This window comes from Leptonychotes weddellii, chromosome 2 (assembly GCF_054177405.1).
Source record: "Leptonychotes weddellii isolate Sample4059 chromosome 2, ASM5417740v2, whole genome shotgun sequence".
NCBI classification, from domain to species: Eukaryota; Metazoa; Chordata; class Mammalia; order Carnivora; family Phocidae; genus Leptonychotes; species Leptonychotes weddellii.
This window is the reverse complement of record NC_138370.1, coordinates 146,532,537-146,559,401: the sequence shown is the minus strand read 5'-3', so window position 1 is coordinate 146,559,401 and position 26,865 is coordinate 146,532,537. Positions and strand designations below refer to the sequence as shown.

The 26,865-nt window shown below is 40.0% G+C and overlaps 1 protein-coding gene across 1 annotated transcript in view; it reads right to left on the bottom strand.

Annotated features, from left to right (window-relative positions):
* ATP8A1 (ATPase phospholipid transporting 8A1) overlaps positions 1-26,865 on the bottom strand; it is a 185,698-nt gene that overhangs the window by 50,349 nt on the left and 108,484 nt on the right. Inside the window, exons 26-28 of the mRNA XM_081813165.1 lie at positions 15,253-15,425; positions 1,113-1,296; positions 913-1,023 (exon numbers count right to left, since the gene is read on the bottom strand). Of these exons, the coding sequence (XP_081669291.1) occupies positions 913-1,023; positions 1,113-1,296; positions 15,253-15,425 (468 nt within the window). The remainder of the gene's footprint in view (positions 1-912; positions 1,024-1,112; positions 1,297-15,252; positions 15,426-26,865) is intronic.

Below are 26,865 nucleotides of genomic sequence, written 5' to 3'. Positions count from 1 at the left end.
TTTTTTTTTTTAAAGTTTTATTTATTTATTTGAGAGCGAGAGAATGAGAGAGAGCGAGTACATGAGAGGGGGGAGGGTCAGAGGGAGAAGCAGACTCCCTGCCGAGCAGGGAGCCCGATGCGGGACTCGATCCAGGGACTCCAGGATCATGACCTGAGCCGAAGGCAGTCGCTTAACCAACTGAGCCACCCAGGCGCCCACCATGCGTGTATCCTTAAACAGTGTACTGCTTTCTCTAGTATGATCTTGAGCTTTATAAAAAAGGCTATGAAGTTTGTGCTCTTTTTTTTTTTTTTAAAGATTTTATTTATTGGGTGCCTGGGTGGCTCAGCCGGTTAGGCATCTATCTTTGGCTCAGGTCATGATCCCAGAGTCCCGGGATCGAACCCCACCTTGGGGGGGCGGTCCCTGCTCAGCAGAGAGCCTGTTTCTCCCTCTCCCCCCATGCTCATGCTTTCTCTCTCTTTCAAATTAATAAAACCTTTTATTTACTTATTTGACAGAGAGAGAGAGAAAGAGAGAGAGAGAGCACAACTTCGGGGAGGGGCAGAGGGAGAAGCAGGCTCCCCGCTGAGCAGGGAGCCGGACTCTGGGCTTGATCCCAAGACCCCGGGATCATGACCTGAGCTGAAGGTAGACACTTAACCAACTGAGCCACTCAGGTGCCCCAGTCTGTAGTCTCTTAAAAACTGAAAACATTACTTCATTAATTCTAATTCAACATAACTTACCAAAACAATGTAACATTTTTAGCCAGAAAATTTAAACATTCATCATTCTCTATGGCCAACAGACTTCAACATGTTTGGAAGTTATAAAAAGTGGGCAAATGAAGGATTCACTAGAACAATGAGAACTTTTCTTTAAATATATATGCACTTGACAAGGATTTTAAGCTTAACCTGCGATTACCTCAATAATATAGAGGACTATATTCTTGTAGAAGCAGTACAAAATGCACTTGGAGACTCTGTTATAGTTCCAGGCACCATGCACCATCAATAAATTCTTCAAGTACTTGAACTAAAATAAAAGTAGAAAAGAATTAGTGTTTTTCTCTTCCTACTGTCAGCTGAGTACTCATGCTGTGTTCTGCAGAAATGCTGCTTTACCTGGGCTATGGAGTAATCGGAAGAATTGGCTGCCTGAAGGCCTTCATTGCCACTTATACCAACACCAACATGTGCTGTCTGTATCATGCTGACGTCGTTGGCTCCATCACCGATTGCCAGCGTTATGACTTTGACTTGTTTCTTAACCATCTCAACAACTTCAGATTTTTGAAGAGGAGAAACCCTTAAATAGAACAAATTATCAATTACCTGTGCTTTCTGGAAAAAAAAAAAGGAATTTTGAAATGTCATTGTCTTGAAGGAGAAAAGCAGCAGAAGATCCAAAAGAAGAGTTCTGTGAAATACCATTATGGAAAAGTCTTAGGTTTGCAAACGCTCAGGTCTTTATTAACCTGGCTGCCGCTTTAAGGAAAAAGTCAAGTCTAAGACGCAAACCTCTAGGTGATAGGTAGAAGCCACAATGCCCTGTTAAATGCTATTTTACCAGAATGGTTGCATTACTTTGTTAAAGAAATAACACTGGAGCTTAGAAATTCCATTACTTCCTAACAAATAACATCGAAATTTCAGATTCTTCACTTGTGAATGAAAAAGGTCAGAATGGTAGTTTAAATACTATACGAATTAAATCCTATACTGTACCTGGAAGATAAAAGTTTTGAGCCTCTGGAAGCAGTTGTTAGATAATTTACTAGATATACATTTAAAACAACTTAGAACTCAAATTAACAGTAGGGAATTGGCTAACCTCTCGACCTGTGCTCAAATACCATGATGAATCAACCAAAATAAACTCCAAATGCCTGATTACATAGTCCATGTGCCTCCATTTTCTTCCAAAGTTACTAACGGCCAAGTGGAATCAAGCAAGCTTTTTTTTTTTTTTTTTTAATTTGCGAGAGAGAGAATGAGAGGTAGCACGAGAGGGAGGAGGGTCAGAGGGAGAAGCAGACTCCCTGCTGAGCAGGGAGCCCGATGTGGGACTCGATCCCTGGACTCCAGGATCATGACCTGAGCCGAAGGCAGTCGCTTAACCAACTGAGCCACCCAGGCGCCCTCAAGCAACCTTTTATACAGACGTGGATCAGGAACAGAGAACATCAGCATCTGTACTAAAATCATATTTGGTATTAACTTCGGATCAGTGTACCACAGACTTTTAAAAGCCACTCAAGAAATAAACCCCATGACAATGAGGGAAGGGTTCAAAGACAATACGCATCAGCGTCATCACTATATCATCCACAATTACTGCCAATTAAAAGAGGAAAACTAAACAGTGAACTGAGTCAGTGAACTATGAAAACAGTAATTAAACATGAAGAAACAACTAACACACACCATATTAGTGGTCAAGAAAAATAACTCATTTAATTCTTTATCAAGATGAAGTGGAATAGGTGTCTAATACATATCTGTTGGAACATCTGGTAAGTCATTTATTACTCTACATAAGAATGGAGACCATTACTCTGAAAAACGACATCTTGCAATTTTCCTGATTATTTCCTTAGGAATAATTCCTAGCACAGATAGGTAGCTTTAGGAGGCCTTTCTGCCCTTCTGAAAGCCTTCCATCAGGGCAGCCCGGTTTTCATTTCAAGTTTGAGAATCATTACATGAGACTGTGAGTTACTTGCAGAGTGAACCAGTCTCCTCATCTTTGTATTGCTGGTGCTGATCCAGAATAGGTACTCAATAAATGGTTGCTATATGAAAGAATTATGTTTAGGGCGCCTGGGTGGCTCAGTTGGTTAAGCGACTGCCTTCGGCTCAGGTCACGATCCTGGAGTCCCGGGATCGAGTCCCATGTCAGGCTCCCTGCTTGGCAGGGAGTCTGCTTCTCCCTCTGACCCTCCCCCCTCTCATGCTCTCTCTCTATCTCATTCTCTCTCAAATAAATAAATAAAATCTTAAAAAAAAAAAAAAAGAAAGAATTATGTTTAATTCTTTCTTTGGATTTCCTTTCAGAATCTGGCAACAGCACAAAATGACCCAACTGTGAACACAGCAAGCGAATGGGTGTGAGTAGCAGCCATTATGGGCTTTTTCACGGTTGGCCCCCATTTTTCTTTGAAGCAATTTTCCTTTCATTTTCACATTTTATTTAATTTTTCTTACCAGGCTAATATAAATTGGTAAGCCTGCTGGCTCTAGGCCAATGTTTTAGACATGGACTAGAGGTGACATTTAGTAAATGTCAAAAGAGAATGCTCACCAAGAAATGATCTAAACAGCAAATGGGAAATGGACATGAAAAGAGAGAAGCATTTGAAAACATTCATCAAATTCCCTTCACAATTGAACAGGCTCACAATGTACATAATTGTGAAGTCACACCATGGGATTGATGGAGCTAGAAAACAGTGGTATTTTTTTTTTTCATCGACTGAATGTGTAATAAAGGAGAAATCTCTGCACGGTGAGTTAATTAATAGCAGTGATTTAAAGCAACATCAGAAAAGAGCTGGACTCAACTCTGTTTTCTTTCTTCGTGGCTATTACAACCAACCACTATTTTCTCTGCCTGACACTACAATTTTCAATGCCCCCAAATTAAAATTGGCTGAGGACTTCCACCAACTTTGTGAGTGTGGTTAACTCAGGTGTTAAAAACGGACTATTAATCCCCTTGGCAAGAACAATGCATGTGTGTGTGTGTGTGTGTGTGTGTGTGTGTGTGTGTGTTTTAAAGGTGATGCTACAGTGGGAGGCCTCCCCAAGGTTACACTGCAACTGTTACTAGCAGGAGCATCAATAAGCTAACAGCAGACAATGGGCTTGGAAGAAGATTCAAGAGACTGCGGAAGCCTTCGTATGTGATGTGTTTGACATAGCAGTTGGTTGCTTAAAAAAAGATGTCTGATTTAAGTGGGGATTCATAAAAAGTAAAATATACATACAGAAAACATTTACCTCATAAACATACAAACTTGTGCTATAGAGCAAAGAACCTACTTTGCACAGGGGTCAGCTTTTTGAGATTCTGCATATTTTTTTGTGGCAGAAGTCTCACTCATGAGGCGCAATCCATGGTTGGTTCCATTCAAGTGGAAATCAGAATATAATGATGCCTCCACCTCAGTTTATTGTTTTTTTACACTCTAGATTAAAAGCAATTTTTTAAAACAACTCAAATAGTCTCCCTAGAGCGTTATACCTAGTTTTCCTAGCAACAATTTTGACTGATGCTTAGTAAGCAAGCACCAAGTCAACTCATGAAAAGTGTTCTTCCAGCTCTGGGGGTGATGTGCTGTGGGCCCCAACAGCATGTCTTAGGGAGGGGAATGTGGTTCAAGGGGACTCAGGTTAGTCAAGCTGAAATCAGTTGAAAAGATCTATTGTTTTTACAGCAACCATTTAAAAAAATTTTCCTTGCTATAAGGGGGTGCCTGGGTGGCTCAGTCCTTAAGCAGCTGCCTTCAGCTCGGGTCATGATCTCAGGGTCCTGGGATCGAGTCCCGCATCAGGCTCCTTGCTCAGTGGGGAGTCTGCTTCTCCCTCTCCCCCTGCTCATGCTCACTCTCTCTCTCTCTCAAATAAATAAAATCTTTAAAAAATATATTAATTTGGATTGCCCACCAAAATGTATCTTTTTTTATAAAGGTAGATACCTATTCCTATCTCTATATATGTATCTGAATTGAAAAGAAAATGAAAAGAAAGGACACATGGGGTCAGTAAGGGGTTTTGAGTGAAAGTGGGATCAGAGATGACCCGGAGGTTTCAAATGTGAGTGACAGAGAAAATAATGGTCTAAACGTTAATAGAAAAGGCAGGAAGGTTTATATAGGAAAATTCTCAGGGAAGTTCTAGACCCTCGGAAGTTGAGAGAGCAGTGGGATATCCTAGCAGCATCATTAAGTATACTGAATGAAGAGTCAGAACTAAGCTTAGAAAAAAATGCAGAGCTGGGGATGTGCATTCAGGCCATTTACTCACTCATCAAGTGATCCTTTAGTACGTGATGAAATTTCTATGGAAGAATATAAAGAGGAGAAAGGAGAAGAAAGTACAAGATCTTAGGATCTTCCTTCTGCCCCTAAAAGTTATTAATTTAAGAACTTTTATTGAACTACTGTACCAGGAGTTGATATTATGAGCCTATATATAGGACAGTGGTCTCTCTATGGACTCTTGCTCCAAGGAGACATAAGTGGCAGAGAGAGACAGAAATCTCTCCTGCATGGCACAAGGTCCAGCTACATTTCTCTGTCTAGGGAGCCTTGCCTACAGGAATGGTGCGCTCCCACCTGGCAAGCATGTCTACTTAAGAAGGCCTAGAGTGCTTCCCCTTTCTAGCTCTGCTCTTTTGTGACCTTGCTCTTAGAGTGGTAAGAGCTATGGCCTCCATCTCTTTCCATTCTTGGTGCCCACATGGGCACTGACTCTCTTCCCTTTTCTTGTGACTCTGGGTGAGGAAGGACTGGAACTTCCTTAGGCTGTAAGGAAACCAGCTTGCCTTTCCTTTCATCCCTCTCTCCCTCCTGGGAATTCTCTCCTATGTGGATGGGTTTCACCAAAGACTTCTCTCTCCTCTTACAAATACCTAGTGGAAGATGAAACGAGTGGTAGTGCTGGCTACTGACAGAAATGGAAATAAAATCCTGAAGATGCCAGGAGCTAAAGAAGTGTGGTAAATTTGAGGGTCACGCTTAGTAAAAATCTATGAGAAACCTTTGGGGGAAACATGAAGTAGTGGATACCTGTCAGAAGGTAAATGGTGTAGAAGGAAAGAGTGGTGTGCCAGGGGCCATAGATAAACACACAGGCAGGGAAAGCTTTTCAGCTGTACTGTTCACTCCCAGTGGTGCCTTGTGTGAGCCCAGGCTGACCAGTGTCAGGGAGGTGAGAGTGGGCTAGGTGGAGCAAAGGGGCTCCTCTCTCACTGTAACTGAAAACTTTGATGTAGGCATGGAGCTTGTGGAAACTCAGACTCCCCCAAATAACATCCTTGAAAGACTTCCCCAATTTCAGGAGTATCCCCAGTGCCCTAAAAATAAGACCCCAGGAAAATTCCCACTTCATATCTAGAAACAGGAAAGTTAGAGCTTTCTAGTCAACCTCAGGCCATGGAGCCAGGCAGTGACAGGTAACAATGACATGGGTGTGTTAACAAAGCCTTCAATGTTACCTTACCTAGGTAATTCCACCAAAACTTGGCTGCCTCTAACAAGAGCAATACTGGGCAAAAGAACAAGGGGAAAACAGGGATTCGTGAAGCTCAGACTGAGCCCTGTCTCCAACTCTACCTCAAGTTCGGATGTAGCTGTCACCTTTCTCCCAAAGGACTTTACTGCCATTAGGGAAAATAAGGAAAAATATCTCCCAGGGAAAACAAGAGAAGATCGTGAGTACAAAAGAAATTACAATGACTTATAAGAAAGTAGAGTTAGTAAAAACAGATACAACAAGAATTTTTCAAAGATACAATAAAACAAACAAACAAAAAAACCTTGGCAAGATTTGGGAAGATACTGAAAACATGAAACCAGAACAAGCAGTTATAATGAAGAACTGAAAATAAGTAATATAAAAATATAACTGCTACAATAAAAAAGCCAATAGTAAACTGAATAGTAATAATAGGGCCTGGAAGTTCAAATTAAAAAAACTGTCTCAATTAAATGTTTCATTTAATTAGGAAATTAAATGAAAATGAAAGATTGTAAGAAAAATGAAAAGAAATGGAAAAATATAGGAGTCTATTCATAATGGGAGTTCTAATAAGAGAATAAAGAGGGACAGAATGAAACAGAATAATTTTCTAGAATTGAAGAAAAACATGTTCTTCTATTAAAAAGGATTGCACAGTCCCAAGAAGAAATATAAGAAAAAGGTACTTACTCCTAGACACATTATGGTTAAATTAAGATTAAGAAAAATTTCTAAAGGTTTCTAGAGAGAAAAAGCAGATTACTTACAAAAGAAATAAGATCTGACTGAACTGGATGCATACACAAAATTACTTTAAAATCTTCAGTTCTTGTCTCCTTATGGAGGGGGGCAGGGAAAGAAAGACATACTGATACATACAGACATTAAGCAAAAATATGGTTATCAAAACCTTAGAAATAACCAGACATAGAATATAGATTGCAAAGCTTGCAAACCAGTAGAATATAATCTGATTTAGACAGTGGAAGGTAGGAGAAGAAACAAAAAAGCATAAATAAATTAAAAACTCAAAATAAGATCAAAGAAATGAGGCCAACATAGTAATAATTATAATAAATATAAATGGGTTAAATTCACTGACTGAGATTCTCAGATTAGATTAAAACAAAAAGATCCACCAATATATGTTGTCTAAGAGACATACTTTAAAATAAGAACTAATAGAACACTTATTTGCTCACTATGTTTTAAGCTCTCTACTTGTTTTAATTCATTCAATTCTCAGAAGAACCCTAGAAGAGATAGGTTACTATTATTGTCATTTTGCAAATGAAGACATTGAGGCACAGAAAAATTATATAACTTAAGGCAAAAGAGCAAGTAAGTGGTGAAGCCAGGATTCAACCCTAAGCAGTGTGGATTTAGAGACAGTATTGAACATAAGGGTTTAGGAAAAAGAAAAAGACAAGGCACATACAAAACAAAGGAAAGCCAGGTTAGCATTATTAATATAAGACAAAATAGAATTCAGGCCATAGGAAAAGCCATGATGTCAGAGAGAATCTTTATGTATGATTTCTCACCAGAAATATTCAATTAGGCCATATAAAAGAAAATTTGATAGATTTCTAAGAGTAACATAATTTTTAATAATAGCTACCAATGCACTGAATACACATATTAACCCATTTATTCCTCACAACTCTGTAAGAGCAATTATTTTTTTCTGTTTATCCAACCATTTATTTGTAAACTGTTGAAATCAGCAAAATGAATGATAAAATACAAATGTATAAGCTGAGAAATGTAAGACAGAAATCCTTTAAAAGAAATTCTGAAGAGTCCAATTAAGAGCAATTATTTTTATTTTATTTTTATTTTTAAAGATTTTATTTCTTTGACAGAGAGAGACACAGTGAGAGAGGGAACACAAGCAGGGGGAGTGGCAGAGGGAGAGGGAGAAGCAGGCTTCCTGCTGAGCAGGGAGCCCGATGCGGGGCTCGATCCCAGGACTCCAGGATCATGACCTGAGCCAAAGGCAGACGAAAAGCAATTATTTTTAACTCTGTTTCAAGAATGAAGAAACTAAAGCTGGAGAAGTTAGACAACACACGGCTCAGCTAACAAGAAGAGGTAGGGCTTGGACTTAGATTCTGGAAAGTCTGGCCCCAGAGCCTGAGTGCTAAAGTATACAGTATCACAAGCAGAGAGAAAAGGGTAGATTGCTTAGTAAAATGGTACTGGGAGAATTTGCTATGTAGAAATGAGTAACATCAGATCCCTTCTTCCTAAGATATACAAAAATAATTGTCACATGGATTAAAGACCTATATGGAAAACAGAAAGCTGTGAAGTTAACAAAAGAAATGTCTGAGAATATCTTTATGAGTGGGAAGTTCTTACTAATTCAAAAAGAACAAAACATAAAGGGAACAACTGATGGAATCTGACTGTCTTAAGGTCTATGATGGATCACAGCCACCCCCATCATTTACATTTTGTCTAGAGCTGTTTTCATGCTATAATGGCAGAGTTGAGTAGCTATGACAGAGACCGGATAGCCCAGAAAGCCTAAAATATTTACTATCTGGCCCTTTATAAAGAAAGTTTACCCACCTTTGCTCCATGAAATAGTCCCTTCCTCTTGGAAAATGCTATCTGGAACCACCTCCTCTTTCATGCCTTAACTTAAAACTTGTTTTATATGCATTTCTTGTCTCTGTGTCTGTTCCCTTGGTAATATGCCTTTTGTTTTCCAAGATCATTTTCCCCTAGGATGCAGTCTCTCCCTTCTCTTGACTCCATGCCCTACAGCTGTTAAACAGTCATGGCTTACATCCTACCTGGTCTTGACTCTTAGAATTCTAGCCTGGCTTAAAATGCCAAGCCTTTAACTTGCCCTAAATGGGATGGCTCAGATGGGTTTATTAGAAAGAAGGTAATCACTAGAAATCTTATGGGTTCAAGGAGACCCAGTTACACCAAAGTAATTCTTCTTTCCTTTCCACACAGGTCAGAAGACAGACAGATTGAAGAAATGTTGTAGGTTACATATATCATGTCCTTAACAAACTGGAAAATGAAGTCCTTTATTCTATCACCATAGAACTGAAGGAGAACTGCACGTAATCTATTAGGTAGATTTGTTTTTTTTTTTTTTTTTTTAAGATTTTATTTATTTATTTGAGAGCGAGAGAATGAGAGAGAGAGCACATGAGACGGGAGAGGGTCAGAGGGAGAAGTAGACTCCCTGCTGAGCAGGAGGCCCATGCGGGACTCGATCCAGGGACTCCAGGATTGTGATCTGAGCCGAAGGCAGTCGCTTAACCAACTGAGCCACCCAGGCGCTCATAGGTGGATTTGTTTTTGACTGAAGAATACGTTAGAGTGCTGACTTATTGATTTATGTAAAGCTTTAGGGAGGCCTTGCTGGGAAGCTGCAGAGTCTGTACTTAAAATTGCTGAACAGAAAAGCATCATCAAGAATTTGAACGTAGTTATGGAAGATATATACACTTATTCCAAGTTAGCAAGATAGAAAACAGAAAAAGACTGAAATGAATAAGATACCATTTAAGAGGCATGATCATGGAAATCAAGATAACAGTTACTCTTGGGAGGATAATAACGCTAAAGGGAGCACGAGGGGGCTTCTGAGGTGCTGGTCATGCTCAGGTACTTGATACAGGAGTGTATTCGCTTTATGAAAATTCACTAAGTTGCATGCTTATACTTCATGTACTTTCCAGTACAGGTTAACTCTATTTTATTAGAATGATATGATCTGCAATTCTAACTGGTGTGTGTGTATGTGTGTGTGTATGTGTGTGTTGGGTGATGGCAGTTTATCTAAACTGATCACATCTAAAACTATATAATGTTGAATTGCAGTGGAATTCTCAAGTGTTTAGATTTACCAATCTAAATTTTACTGTCAAATATGGACTTCCCTGGTGGGGACGTGTACATCCTAAGTGGCTAACAGGCTGTAACATGGCCTCACCGCTCCTTTAACATTATTCAGTAGAGAGAGGGCAGCAAATGAGACAGAGACAGGGCTGAACAGCTTATTATATTATGTGAAAGCAAAATATGGCCATTTTATGAAATTATAAAATTTACTCAGGGTGTCCTCTTTTAGCCATACATGTATGAAAGAAATATTCTCTCAACATTTCCAACATTTACTCATGTTTTCTTGGAAGCAAATATGGGGTTGACATTCATTAACAGTTTGTATGTCTTCTCAAAGCCAAACATCTGCTTGGCATCCGACGATGTTCACAAGCATTTTTCTTTAAAGGAATGTCTGTGGAGAATTTATGAGCTTCATTTGTGCTTTATAACTACCCTTTAAGTAGAACATTTATTTAGAGAAATCCTTAAAGTTTAAGACAATCCCACAAGATTCGAGAAGTAGATCTGTCTTGACCCTTTACTTAATGCACTCATGCTATGACAGAAAGTATTCGAAGTGTCCCTTTAGACCTCTTTGAGGAGGACCCGTTGATCAGACCGAGGTGAAAGGTTTTGCCTGGAATGCCACTCCTGAGTGACGACACTCCACGAAGTCAAGTGTTTTTTTATTCACTATGGGGAAAATGGCCTAAAAGGGGGTTAAACTTTGATTAGAGATGTTGCAAGTAGGGAAAAATGCTTACTTCAATTTAACTTCTGCTTTTCAGAAGACATGAGTACATAAATTATGTACGAGAACGGTGATTACTAGACAGTCTAAAAGCTGGAGGCTCTAGGCCAATTTTCAACCAACTGTCACAGAACATAAGTTTCAAAATATGTTTAAACGAAACTGACAACTACAGAAAAAATGTAAAATTCTTTGAAATGCTGGGTTATGTGAACTGATGAGGATCTCAGAAACCACATGCTATTTAACACACAGCAATATTCCACTGCAACACTCCCACCCTCTTCTGGAGGGAATATTAAAAGAGGTAGAACAGATGCTTCCCCAAATTAACCTGATCCAAGCAGTAGACAGACCCTTCCCAGCAGAGGGTGGCCCACAGAAGTAGGGTTTGTCCAGAAAGTGAAAGGCCTAGGAGGGGGTCCTCTGGCCCAGAAACTTTCAAGCTGGAAGGAAATTACCAAGGAAGGGTGCGTGTGTGCATGGATCTCCCACCTTTCCGTGGCAGAGAAGCCCTACTCTTAGCTGCTTAGACATCCAGGCTCCGTGGAGGATTTGAATCATTGCTGTATGCCAAGCTCTTCATTTTATAGGCCATGAAAACCAAAGCTAGAGAAATTCCATTCGGTATCCAAAGTGCCAGAGAGGTAAAAATTTGAACAAGAATTTCATGAATCCTCAGATAAAATGCCACTTGCTAGAACAGTTCTTGATTTAAGCTGTGCCCATAAATCTCCACAAGTCTTAGAGCAAGCTTTTCCCTCTCCTACCTGTCCAAGAGTTTCAGGGGGTCTGTGAAGCCCCTAAAATGGTGCATTCAGTTTTACCTATTGGTGTGTATGTGTATTTTTTTTGGAGGGGGGAATGATCCACAACTTTCATGCTCTTCAAAAGTATCTGATCACACCAATGATAACAATTGGTATACCTGAGCAAGGTAAAAGAAGGGCCACAAGGAGATTATGTTTATAACCAGTAAAACTTATCAGAAACTCCTCTGACATTAGATGTGTATTTCCTATGAAACTACTCAGGCTGTACAGTAAGCGGGCACAGAGGTAAAAAACAGAAGCTGCACGGTATCTATAAAAATATACTTGCGGGGCTGATCAAGACAGATTTCATCTTACTTGTTGGGTTTTACCTCCTTAAAAAAAAAATTACTTGAGGTATAACATGAAACCTTCCTTTTGTAAACCAAAACCAGACTCCAAAGCCCTGAATAATTTTGGAACAAGGGGATTATTTCTGTGTCTGAATAGTCCCTTCAGAAAGCGGTGGGAAGAGACGTAGTGACTATGGAGAGAACAACTGTTTCTTTCAATTCAGCTGTGGGCTCTGGAGGGAAGAGGCTCATCTCTCTGATGGTGTCAGTTAGGCAAACACTGAAAACTGCCTTCCGCCCTTTATGCTGATCATGTCTGGGACCAAAGTGGCTGCCGGGATCCTGAAGATGGAACTATTATGGAGAGCCTCGTTACCCGTGACGGGAAGGCTTGCCCCTCCGGCTCCCACTCTGCTGTGGCAAAGAGAAGCCTGCAGCAGAGAGCAGACTCAGAATTATGTTCGTGTGAGGACGGACAAAAGATCGGACAGTGGTTTGAAGGGCATACCCAGAAAGCCAGGCTGAACACAAACAAAGGTGTGAAACAGCACCGTAGTTTGAAGTAGTATTCAGTATTTATCTGGAGTGTCTGATCTACTGGAGTATAAAATAGAGAATTTCCTGGGGCTGGGAAGATGGTAATCCTCTGAGGAGCCTGGAGCGACAATTGCATTTAATGGTAAAGAAAGATACACAGAATTGCCCACCTATTCCTCACCAGTGACAGCAGCATTACCATGGAAATTATACTTCAAGGTCAGTAAGCTAAATGACAAGAAAATGGTCTGTGCCAGGAGTTTAAATGCCAAGAGGCGCCGGGCCAAGGAGGTGCACAGACATAACCCCGGCAAGTGGTACTGATGTAATTATGGGCTTAGAGGAGTTCTCAACACCAGCCCGGAAGCTGGACCACAGTCCTTATGAGAAAAGAGAGAGTATGAAGGTAGAGGAAAAAAGCTGAGGAAAGATACTTTACTTAAAAAACACCACCACCACCACCAAACCCTAAAATCTCTAAATAAAGCCCGGTGTCGGCATAGGGACCTTCGGGTCCTCGAACACACATAAAACCGGACAGAGGGAGGAAGGGGCCACACACATCTTTATAAGCTCAGTTTCCGAGCTGGGCTGCACGTGCATGGCAGAGTGCGACTCCCTCCCAGGGGCCCGGGCCTGGAGGAGCCCCGAGGTCCATGTGACTTGTGAGCGTCCAGAACAAGGATCTCGGGAGGGAATTTCACAAGCGCACAACATATTTTTTCTCCCTTGACATCGCTTTCTACTTCTTCTCTCCCTCTGCTATTGTTTAATTTTGTGGTTCCACTTTTTGAAGAATGGTGGGAGGTACTGTGTTAGGCAATGCTCTGAGAATGAGGCTCAGCTGCAGTTACTGCATTATGAAAATCGGCCTCCCACATCTTTCAAAGTAACTGTGATTCTACTTAAAAGGAAAAAAAGAAAAGGAGACATGAAGGACAGCAGGCAGGAAGTCGCGCTCACCCTTGTATGTGCAGCATCTCTGCCCAGCACGCAGTAGGTCCCGCGCAGGTGCTGACTCAGGGGACAGATCACTGTATCTAAGTAGCTCTGGATTCCATTTGGTTTTGAAACAGGAGCCACCCCTCCCAGCACTTACTGTGCTTTTGAGCAAGCTTTTGTTGATCTTTGTGATCCCATTAGTGAAAGTGACTAAACAACCAGATCTGGCACACAATTATCCTAATGGAAGTGTGTCAGAGTTGAACATTCCTAAGACTTGGTCAAGAGATTAGCAAGGAATCAAGAAAAGTCCCTGGAAAAGCAGATTTTAAAAAAGCATATTGATGATATCAAAATGCAAATGAGATCATCAAGATAATTTCCAATTCTTTTTTCATGATTAAGCAGAGAGCCTGATTATTACTGATATTAAATATGTTGTACAGGGGCGCCTGGGTGGCTCAGTCGGTTAAGCGTCTGCCTTCGGCTCAGGTCACGATCCCAGGGTCCTGGGATCGAGCCCCGCGTCGGGCTCCCTGCTCAGTGGGGAGCCTGCTTCTCCCTCTCCCTCTGCAGCTCCCTCTGCTTGTGTTCTCTCTGTAAAATAAATAAAATCTTTAAAAAAAAATGTGTGTACAATAGGCTCTCCAAGAGCTCTATAGTAACGTTTATTAATACATACTACAGTGAAGAAAAATAAATGACTAAAATAATACGGTTCCTGGAATAAGCAATTTTTAATTCTGAGTATACAATTTTATAGGTTGAAATGATGCTTTATAAAAGGTAATTATTAAGTTTGGTTTAAATTATATTTCACAAAGTATGTTCCAATGGAAATTTAGGAAATACCTACAAGGAACGGCTTATAAACGTGGAGACAAATTATATACAGGATATTTAAGTGAATAAGCCCAGACAAAAAGGGTTCAAAAAGCATAATATTCTTTGAGTAGTAAATATATTTTTTAAGATAATAATAAAAGCAAATAAAAAAATTTTAACAATAATGTTAAAAGAATAAATTCTGGGAAATTCTTCAGAAGCCCTGCTAAGATTTCATCTCCCTGGGGAGGGAGAAAGCTGCTGGAGATGTTACCAGCTGGTAAGACCCTTAGTAAGTTGACAGCAAAGAGGAAAATCCTTAGGTTTCACAGTGAAGACAGTGGGCAGAGTCATGAACACACTTGAAATTTTAGGAAGACCTAGTGTGAACAATTTCGACAAAGATACAGGGAAGATTCTTTGACGAGAAGTTCAGGGAGGACTAGAGCTAAATAGTTTATAAAAATGTAGTTCTATGGAGTTAGAGCTAAATAGTTTATAAAAATGTAGTTCTATGGAGTAAGCCTGGATAACTTAAAACAGATTCTAATTTAGGAAATGGGGCAATATTACAAATTACAGGAAAGAGGAATGTATAGTCAAGAAACAGTCTTCAGGAAAATGACTCAGCACCTCCCTCCATGCCATTCCCTAAAGTTAAGTCCTCCAAGCAGGAGCCAAGACTGATGTGCAGAAAACAGAACTGTTACAGAAAAAACCCTAGATGGAAATGAGGGAAATAACCCAATTGGAACACAGGAGATGGCAACAAACCTGCTGATTTGAATTATGAACAATAATTACTCATGATCAGTAGGACTCACCTAAAAAAAACTCTGCTACTAAATTGTATTCCATGTTGTAAACCTTGAGTCTTGAGTGAGTGAAATAATAACCTGACAGTGACAAATTCTGGATAGAATAACTTCAAGGAAGTTTACAAATCAAGAACTTAGGATCGAGGTGCTGTTTAGTGAAATCTGACAATATTAAGGAGAGCTTACCTGCAGCAAATTACAGCTTTGCACGACAAAGCTAAGTCCAGGAAATACTGTCTTACTCCAAAAGTTAAGGCGTACTTGAGGGTTTTCCCATCAATTATAAGAGCAAAATCATTCTCTTTTCGAAGAGCATCACCAAGGGTAGTGCAGTGGCGACTAAGAGTTTCCCTCGTTGCCTGTAAAATCAAACAAAAACACCCGCAACGTTTACTTCCATTTGTTCTACTAAGATGCCTTAAGGATGTTCAGCAACTACATTTAGTTATTCTTAGTGCTTTTATATTTTAAATTGCTTTCACATAATTCTACTCATTTTATTCTCACAAAAGTCCCTCAAAGGAGATTGGACAAATGTTATCAGAAAAAATAAATTACTCTATTAAACTCACACACCTGTGCCTACCAGGGTTGGGATTACAAATCACTGATTCCTCTGCGAGCTTTGCTCTTTATTCTAACCACACAATCACAATCCTGCAAAAATATTTTCAGTAAATTATCTTATTACAAAACAATAACATTGTCCTAATTTATGAACTAGTCAAAACTGTTTAGCCATGAATCCAGGGGAAAAGTTGAAGAATGTCATTTAAATAACTTATAGGTGTTTTTTCAGAATTCCTCAATGCTATTGCAACTTAATGCCCAGTAACCAAGAGAGGGAAATGCAGTATTTGTAATCTCTTGCCACTTCATGAATTGGTTTCTATAAACTTCAATCATAATTTCATGATGCTGTACTTCAGCTGGGGATGGGGACACCTGGCTTGGTAATCTTGATGGATCAAATAGAAGAACCCCTTCCATCAATGAAGAGTTCACTTTCAGGCAAAATAAAAACATTCAGTATCAAGGAGAGCTTTGTTCACCTCAACTATACAGAAGGGTTGTATTTATCTCCCTCTATCAAGAACTGCTTTCCCAGTTCTTCAAAGGCAAAAAGTTGCAAGATATTTAGGTTTTCTCCCCAGATCCTGTAGACTCTTCCTATAACCTAATGGGGCCAGCTTTCTGTTTTACAAAAGCCCAAACACTGTGGAGAAACAGAACACTGGCTCTGCACAGGGAAACATAAGGAATGATTCCTCTCCTACTGGAGTTTTGTTCTGAATGCTAATATCTGAGTCTGCAGTTATTTATGTAATAGATACAAATATATATATATGTATATATATATTTATATAATAAAATATACCTATAATAAAAATATTTAATAATTTTTATTATATTCAAGGGAGATATAATTATTGTTCCAATTTAAGAGTGTTACTTCAGTTGTATTCAAGAAGAGGGAAGCAAAGGCAGAGGTAATTAAAATTTTTATTGGAGATTTTTGAAGGTGTTTCTGCATTCGTATTCAAATGTGGTTCACACTGTGTTCTGGAATTTCAGAATCCATTTATCAGAATAATAGAACCATGTTGTACCATAAAGTCAGCCTGCCCAAATTTCCTAATACTGGACCGTCGCTTAATGCCTCCCCTGGCCCCCATTACCCACAGTGACACTAAGGACCACCATATAGCAGTGTTCTTTGCAAAATTTTCTGTTTACACTTTACACTGGGAGGAAGGAGCTGTTTGAATTTATAGGCCTCACCCTCCTATTTCCTGCTAAAACATTTTGGCCCAAGAGCACTTAAGAAAAGAAGGGGAAAATGTCAGAAAAATTCTGCAAATGAAATCTACTAATGACAATTTACAGTAGATTACTCTAGATTGTCTTAAAAGCAAATTTGCAAAGATGAGATGAACAAACAAGTAAATGAATGAACTGATAAAAAAAAGGTAACATAAAATAAAATATTTAGCGCATACCACATACCAGGCATGGCTCTTAGGGCCACACATACAATGCGTTTCAGTTAACACGTGTTACGACCCTATGCGGGAGGCATCACTGTGAGCCCCATTCTGCCAATGAGAAACAGGAGACAGGACTGAGGTTCCTTGCCCACGAACACTTGGCCACGAAGTGGTGAAATCAAACTCAGAATTAAATTTCTGTGCTAGCTTGTCTTTCTCCGCATAATCCAGGAAAAGTACCAGGCAGAGCAAATTATAAATGGAATGCCCACACCAGTCCCTCTGCTGTTTCCCTAGAGCCCTCATCATCTGTCTCTCATCTCATCTTTACCGCCAACAGAGATTTCTCTTTATAAAACAAATTTAGAACACAAACCACGGCTCTTCTTGCTCTAAAATTTGTCTATGGCTTCCTACCATTTACACAAGAAAGCCCCAACTCTTTAGAACGTCAATTAAAGCTCTCCACAATCGAGGCCCAACTAATTCTCATTCATATTTCCCTTCACAATCTTGACCTCTTTCTGCCCTCTCTGGAATCCCCTTCCCTGCAGAGTTAGTCTACCACCTTCTAAACCAAGCTTACCCGCCAAGCCCTCCCAGGCTCACTACATGCGGCCAAGCATAACTCACTCTAGGCCAGAAAGGCCCTCGGTTCGTCCAAGGGAGAGACCACGTCTCCCCCATTTCTCAGCAACAAACACAGTGCCCAAGATGACAAATGCTTGGGAATTATCAATGTATCGAATGAGAGCACAGATCAATTCTGAGTTCACCCTCCTGGTGGCTCTCCAATTCCCTGTCTGTTCTTACTTCTGATATGAGTGAGTGAATGACGGTGTGTGTGTGTGGGGTGTGTGTGTGTGTGTGTGTGTGTGTGTGTGTGTGTGTGAGAGAGGGAGAGAGAGAGAGAGAGAACAAGACTGAAAGTCAAGGGACCTGTGAGCTGGGCAAGCTCCAGCATTAAGCGCACCCTTGGGACGTGGTCCTGTGCACCCCACTCTCTCTCCTTTTGAAGGTGTTCTCTGACACCTTGAAATTGGTTGAGAACTCTTATTTGTAGCATCAGTACCCCTGGGTTTCCTTGGTGATTATCACAGGTCTTCGGCAAATCAGAAGGTGTCAGGAAATGTAACAGAGGTAACATTTCAGAAGGGAGGTCAAAAACGTCCCCTCGCCCCGTGAATTCTCCAGCCCACCCACCTAGAGTGCAAGGTAACAACAACAACAAAGCTACAAACATTTTCTTATTTTAGTTTATAGCTTTCTTTTGTAAGTAGCTCTGTTGTTGACTGTGTGTTGCCAGTTACAAGTTATATTTTTCTCTTATTTATACTGCCAGCAGTATTTTAAAATTATTTTATTTATGAAGGTTTATTGCTTCTCCCCTAAGCCTAGAAGCCATACTTTATGGCCATATTGCATTGAAGCTTATCTCCTGTAGCTAGAAATAAATTTATTACTATATTAGCTGTTGCTCTGTTTTCTTTTTGGCTACCGAAGGGGGAAATGTTTAAACGTTTAAACTTAGTGACATGTGAAAGTGAAAATATATAAAGGAGAAGCTAAATCAGAAAAAGGATAAAAGACCATAGAGTAGAACAAAATAAAACTCTGTATCTCCTTATTCTACACAGTCTTATTTGTGAGCTGAAAGAGAAGGCGCATGTGTTGCCCTAATCAGAGACGGTCTGAAGTAAAGGCAACCTGGGGACCCAGACAGGCGAGGGGCAAGGCAGGGGTCCAGGTCCCTTACCAGGCAGCCATCCAGGTAAGGGAGGGAAAGTGGGGTTTGTTTGTGCCGTCCCTAACCTGCATCCCATGTGGACATTCCAGTCAATCATTCAGCTCAACTCTGCCTACCCACAGCCCTGCACGTAGCCAGTGCTCATTAGACGCTCTTAGCCCCTGGACCTCCTGCCATGTTTCCTGCCTTGCCAATTCACAGTTCAGGCCACGACCAACATTCGCCTCGGTTCTTAGTCTCCACAACACAGAAGGAAAAAAACCACCTCACCATGTGGACAGGCTCTGTTCCAGCCCTCTTCTCTTGTATGGGTGCCCGTGACCACTGATCTGTACTCTCATCCATGCCCAGTGGATTCCAGTTTCCTACAGTCTGCTCCAGACCTTTTCTTCTCTCCAAGATTCCAAATTCGGCCCTTGTCACTTCAGCAAACGTATACCTGTTTTACTGAGAACGTTTATACCGGGAAGAATTCCCTCAACTTTCCTCCCTCAACCTCAAAACTTCCCTTTACTTCTTTCTCCCTAATTCTTGAGGGAGGGGAAGAATGGAGAATTTTTTTTGCCTCTGTCTCCCCCACTTTTCTCTTGCATCTTCATTCTCCCCATTGTCATGATTTGTTTTTCCCTTTTAAGACTACACACTAACAACAGTGAACAAATAGACTAACATGGCTCTCTTTCTCCTGAGTCCTCCAGGTACAGGACTACCGCTATCTTTTGGATTTTCCACATACTCTTTATACTTCTGCAACGGAGCATGATGTACAGTCACTTATCTGTTTCTCTCTCTCTTTCCCTTTGGGACTGAGGCCTCTGATGAAGAAATGAAATAAAAGTGTTGTAATGAGATAGCAAGCAAATTATGAATGATTGCAGAATACCTTGTGGGAAGTTACAATGCTTCTTGTGTGGTCATTTTGAGGACTGTTTTTGCTGACTATAAAACTGCTGTACATCTTGGATAGTCTTTTTTTTTTTTTAAGATTTTATTTTTAAGTAGTCTCTACACCCAACGAGGGGCTCAAATTTACAACCCCAAGATTAAGAGTTGTATGCTTTGGGGCACCGGGTGGCTCAGTTGGTTAAGCATCTGCCTTTGGCTCAGGTCATGATCCCACAGTCTTGGGATCAAGCCAGGTTACATAACAGTGGGCCAAATAAACAATATTTATTTGGTTTATAAGAAATATCTTTAGAAAAGAAAAAGAAAGATGCTTGGCAGATAATTAGGTCAGTAGAATTCCTCATAAAGATACCTCTGACCAGAAGCCCTTAAGATGGAGTTCTATTTTAATCTTTAGGGGTAGCCTGGCAAAATAGGTAACATGTTCATATAATATCCTGCAATAAAATAAAATAAAACAATAATCTTTTAAGAAATCAGAGACTTATAGCTTTATGGCAATATTTTTCATTGCTTTTACAGGACTTTTTTGATAAAAACCACACAGGGCATCCTAGACAATGAAATCTGACACAATTTTATAGTGAAATAAATTGAAAGCCCTGATTTGTTTGGAAAGTATAGCAGGCAACATGTCACTTTCATTTTGACAAAAACCCTGCTTGGAATAGTCTGAAGAACCCAGAGGCCAGATGTGCAAAGAATATGTTGGGCCACTTAAGAACTATGTTTTTGATGGCCCCAAGTGTCATGTTGCAGAAAGCACCTGCATAAAAATGGCCCTTTGCAGCTCCTAGCCTTTGTTTTTTTCCCCCCTGATTCCTCTCAGAGATTTATAGCACAAGTAGTCTTACTTGAGAACATATCCAAGGAACACCCTCATAGTGAAAGTGGAAGAATCCCTAAGGAGAGGAAAATAAGAGCCTTTAGCCTCTGACTAGAAGACTAGTTAGCCAAGTCTAACCAGCAGAGACGAGGTAAAGATTACAGATAAGTAATCCAACATGTAACACCTAACGGTGGTGGCTTCCCTGCCTTGCTCCAGGCTGCAGTGACTTACAGTGACCGGATCACCTATCTCTACCCCAAACGGTATCGTCGGCAAGGCTAAGCACAGATGGCAAGAGTTAAAGGAAAGAAGGATACTTATTTATTCCAAATTATATGTTGGTGTTTGGGTCTGAATACAAACAAGCACTGGGCATTTATATTTCTTCCTGGGAATCTGTTATAATAGGTGTGGGTCAAATGATAAACATCTGTTTTAAGGAAAATTCTAGTCCCAGAAAGGAAAAACTAATATACCAAGATTCTGAATTACCCTTTGACTTTCAGTTATTTAACAATGTATTTCATTGTTCTTGGATTTATTCTTTTCCTTCATGAGTTCATCACCAGTTAAGTGCAATAAGCATACAATTGGGGCTAATGATGAATCACTTTGGGGAGACGCACAACTCTCATCCTTGTCAGATGGGCTGAAGTTTATGAAACCTCTACTTCTGACTTTAGCGTAAGTCCCACAGGTGTCTGTTTTCACTTACTTTCCGTAAAAAGGGCAAAATGCAACACAATGCTCCAGGAAGACACCTGCAGGAATTTTGTGGAACAAAGATGGGGACTCTGCTAAAACAAGCTAACTCACTGGAGGCTGAGCCACTGTAAAATCGCTCTTCAGAACTTGTCAGCTGATGTGCAAAGTCACCAATCGATGCAGAGAAAGCAGGCATCAATGTACAACGTGCAAATGCATGGCTGTATAAAAGTGGGGCTGTTGAAGTTAGAAGTCAAGGGTGGCCATGAAGGTTCACACGACGCTTCTTGGCACTGGTAATATTTGAAGCCAGATGAAGAAGCCACATCATAAAGAACTAAAGTCCCAGAAGCTAGGAGGCAATAATATGGTATCAGAATGGCCCTGCTCTGCCATTTATGGACATCTTTATTCAGGCGGGTTACTTAACTTCTTGGCGTCAAAACTTTCTCATTCATAAGACTGGGTTAATGTCTGTTTTGTAGGGTTACTGTGGGCTAAATAACTCCTTTACTTGTGAGGCAAGTGCCCTGCCCAGTGCTTGGCTCAGGACTGACATCCAAGAAAGACTAGTTCTTTCCCATCTTCTGACATTAGGTTTAACAGAGGTACCCACATCTGATAAAGAAGGATCTGTAAAGTGTCAAATACTGTAAACAGTGGTACAATTCAAGAGGTACCATGGAGAGAATTTTAAGTTTCCTTTTGAAATCTCCCATTGGCAATTTATTTCAACCCATCTTTTGATTGTTTTTTTTTTTTTTATTCTTATGTTAATCCCCTACCACCTTTTGATTGTTAACACTCAACTCTACCAGCTACTTCTACTACATAAGAAGTATCTGGAAACCTGCCTTCCCTTCAACTCTAGAAAAGTTAGCATCATCTCTTCTCATACAGCATATAGTTGTTGGTACATGGTGGGAAGACACATATTTATATAACTAGACTAGACTGCTTTTCTTTCTCTCTTAATTTCTGTCTCCAAACTGACACAAGTCTTGAGTGGAAAATAACTTGAAAGTTATAAACTGGTTTGGTGTTTTTCTCTATTTTTTTTTTTATACAGATGACCACATCAATGTATATGTTAGACTTTAAGCTTCCACAAAGAATGTAAAATTATATACATGTAAAGTTACATGTGATAGCCTTGCACATGCAAACGAGCGCTTCATAAACACTAGGTTTAAAATCAGTAATGATAAAGAAAACACAGAGGCCATGTTTTGTTGGCATGTTCTTCAGATACAACACCGTAACTTAACTTCACAGATACTGATTGTTTTTAATAGCAGAAAAATAAATATTCACTGGGTGTGTGTGTGTGTGTGTGTGAATATCTAACTTGCTTAAGGTCTACCTTTTGAAACCCATTATAAGTTAATTCAAAATGTCAAAAAAGAGGACATACATAAGAATCTTAAACTAACACATATTTTACTAGCTGTTTTTGAGGTTTGTGGCCCCACCTCATCCTCATTTAAGCCATGAGGTATTTACAAATTTATGGTCCAATAACATTTCATTCTTTCTCTACTTTTACACTCTCCAAATGTTCACACCCTAAAATTACAAATTAACAGAACATTCCAAGGACATTCTTAATAATACATTATGACCATATCAAGTATGGACAATGTTAGCAAGTTCTTAAAAGAGTGAGTTATGACTCCCATTATAGCAATGTGGATAAACCGCTGGGTATTACTTGTTTTTTGACAATGTGTCATTGATTCAGTGGAACACTGACATTACATGTGCGCCTGTGTAACACACATACCCACTCTTCCATCGGCTAGTGCAGGCGGCAGAAAGTTGTAAAAAATGTATGCCTGAGCGTAGAGAGAAACTACATTTATACATAATTGGTCCATTTAGTATTCATTCCAGTAGGATCACCAGCTTTCTTGGACACAGTTTTTGACGAAAAAGCTTTGGTGTTTTTAAACTCCCAGACTATACAAGAACATAACCTTAAAAAACATATTCATGTAGAACCAAACTAACATAGAGTAATTTTTCTAAAGTGGATAGGGCAGACAGAAGGTGAAATCATTAAAAACATATGGTCAAAGGGGTCCTCCCAAACAGCTTAGTGGAAGGCAGCCAAGGGAATGCATTTAATCAATACATATTGCTAAATATAATGAAGAGGGGAAAAAGACTAAAAAAAAAAAAAATTCCCATGCTTTGCTGATACATAGATATGGGCTTTCCAGGGTGGGAGTTACGTATAAAACACTGTAACTGAGGAAACAGTCCAATCTCCCAGTAGGGTCATGCCATCAGAAAGGTCAAGGGTTACAAAATGGAGGAAGGTTAAGAAGAGGAAGTTGTAGTGCTGGATAAATTGCTCTTGGCCCCTGGGCAGAGGTTTGGGATGTGGGATTATGATAGGTTCCATCAGGCAAATAACTCCTCATGAGGCATCTAGTCTCACTTGGGCTACACTAGAGAGAGGCAGAGAAGTGTGGACTCTGGGTCTGAGGCTCTGTTTCAGTGTTGGGGTAGGGGCACGTAGCAAAAGAGAAACAAATCCAGAGAAAGGAAGGAAGAGTGAAGTAGGGGATATAATTATATAATTTAAGTAGTTTTGTGGATAAAGGCTTTTACCCAAGCTCTCATGGTAATTACTTTAAACCACCACAGAAAGCCTCCTAAACACTTATTTTGAGCTTGGTATTAAATATTCTCTGGTGGCAGCAGGGACCCAAACGCTGAGAAGAAGGAATTCTAGAGGAACTAGGTCGGCAGACATCCAGTCTCTCAGACTGCCTTCGATTCCGCCAGGAAGAGCCTGCTCAGAATATATAGCTGGTTTTTTTTTTTGAAAATAATCAAATTACCAAATCAATGGTTTGGAGAACGTAAAAACCCGGGGCCTGTGAGAAACTGTTACCTCACAAAGAAAGCTAATGTTGGGCCCTTTTTCCTAATGATTTGAATTAATTACCGTTAGGAATGCAGAAGGCTGTATTTTCTCAGGGCAAATCCCAAATGCACGCCCTTTCCATTATTTCACATGGACATTCAATAAAATCTTATGTACAATTGTTGTAGTAGTAAAATGAAACGAATCCAATAAATGCAAGATGCCCAAACACCACCGTTTTCCAGAAGGGCATCCCTCTCTCAGCTGCTTTTGTAGTTTGTGGTGGCGAGTGGGAAAGGAGGGAGAGACGACGTAGAAAACGTGGGGGGTGCCTCCCAGAAAGCCTCCTTTTGTGACTGAGTCTCTGCTGCTACTGGAAAAGGTATGGTTATTTAAAAACAAAAAAGAAAAATGGATCGTTTTGGACTTAGAGTGACCTAGGTCGAAGTTTAGGATTCTGCATTCGCCGGCTGCGTCAACTCGAAGTCTCTATCTGTAAGCGAGACAAACAGCCCCAGCCCCACGGGAGCAGAGACTCATGTACACACAAACGCCTGGCACACAGTAGGTTTCCTCTCAACTGCCAATTTGATGGCACGATGACTCATCAGGAGAAATGGGTGGCAGAGGTGCAAAAAAGCCACAAGGCTTGGCTTGCTCTGCTCAGAAACGTCAACAAGCTCTGGGGAGAGGGCAGATAGACTGGCGAGGAAGCATTTATCTGTAATTCTAGGACTCAGGGGGCTCTTGGAGGAGTTCAGATGTTCAGCCAAGAAAAAAAGAAGAAAGAAAAGAGAGAAGAGAGAGATAAAGAATATTCAGGCTTGCGGGTAGGAAGAATTTCTCAAAACAGAATTACTATGAATTTGTGAACAACTTCACTTAGGGTTCTGCACACCAGCCAAGATGACTGAATTTTGTTTAAGGAAAGGGGGCACATTGAGTTTTTATGAGACCAAACAATTGTGTTTGATGGAACCCTTCCAACCACATCCTTTGGCTTTGTGGCAGGCGGCATCTTAAATCAGAGGAAAAGAGAACAGATTATTTGTTCATACGCTATTTTCATTTTTTGTAACGTTTACTTTTTTTTTTTTTTTACTAACTCATTTCTTTCACGTGGAACAAAGTTGGCTTTCTTCGCTGAAAGCTACTTGGAGTAAGCAGTGTGCCGGACACTATTTGAACAATCGTCCTGCTGTGGGACATTAGAAAAAACTAACTTTGCTTCTGATAGGGATATATTAACACCTGAAAAGTTAAACTAAGATCTTAACATTTTCAGGCCAAAAAGCTGAAACAGCTTTGCTAACGGTAAAAGAAAATTCACAGTCCCACAGCTCCCATGTTGGCAGTGGAGGCAAATTCAGTGAGGTTTAAAACCTGCCTGAACTATTTTTCAAAGCGATACAAAATGTATTGTAATGGACTCATGGGACACATCAAGACAAAACCTGAAGTGGCCCCACGTCTCTTTTCTCCCCCTCCTTTTCTGGAGTCAAGTCAATAACTTGCTTATTCTGGATTTCTTTCAGAGGCCATTCTACGGTGGCTGGTTCCCCAAACAGTGAGGTTTGTCTGCATAATGCATGTAAGTCGAGCTTAAAAGGATACAGATGACAACCTCACCATTTATGTCATGAATGCCCTGTGAGAGATATTTGAAGCTTACATGGTGTTAGAAAATCAAATTCAGCAAGAAGAAAAAAAAAAAGAACAATCCCATAAAGGGCTTTATTTTACCATGGTGTTGAAAAATATATACTTTCATGCTTGTTAGTATCAAATGCGGTTAACAATTCATTTTCTATAAAATACATCAGTGAGGGAAAACGTTGGTATTCATAATCAAACTTGGGCTGGCTTGGGGTCATATTCTCAAATTCAGCAGAGAAGTTTAAGTAATGAGAAGGGTGGCTGTTTAAAATCACCTCTTTAAAAAAAGATATCACCTCTTACATTAGCTGGCAATGAGGACCACCCTCCTTGGGAATAATAATGTTAAAAGAAATAATAATGATGATGATTATAATAATGGTCAGTTTTTTTTAAAAAGCTTACTACATGCTGGCTATTGTCTCTGAGTATTTAGAAGGTACTGTTTAGTTTAATCCTCACAATGTACTCCAGAGATAGATATTATTACTACTTTCATTTTACAAGAGTAGCGGGCAGCTGAGGCCCAGAACAATCTATTTGCTTACACCCCGGAATCCAAGGACTTCAATATGTCCTCCAATGCCAGTTAGCACCAGAGGTCAAGTTAAAGTTTTAGAATGGGCATAACAGTATCTGCCTACTAATGTTTTTAGGTGTAAGTGTGATCATTCCTATAAAGTCCTTAGTCTGGTACCTAGTACAAAAAATAAGCACTTCATAAACATAAGCTAGTGTTTTCTTATGACTGTACAGCAATGCACAGAACCCTGCAGGGATAGTAGGGCTCTCTTTTCACAGAAAGTCAGAAAGCTGCATTTTCCTCTGGGATCCATTCCCTACTTCCCATATATCAGGTGCTGACTCCTACAAATTAGGCTGAATGTGAATGTCTGTTGCAGCAGAGACTACCTAGAAAAACTGCCCAGATGATCTGAAGGAAAGGTAGGCAGGGCTTCTCAGGAGTTAAACTTGTAAACCCTGGAAGCCTTTTGACTTTGTGCAAAGGAAATTTATTTCTCCAAGCTCTCTACATACATACGTATTTAACCATCATTCCTGTTGATTCAATAAATATATAGTAAATATTTTT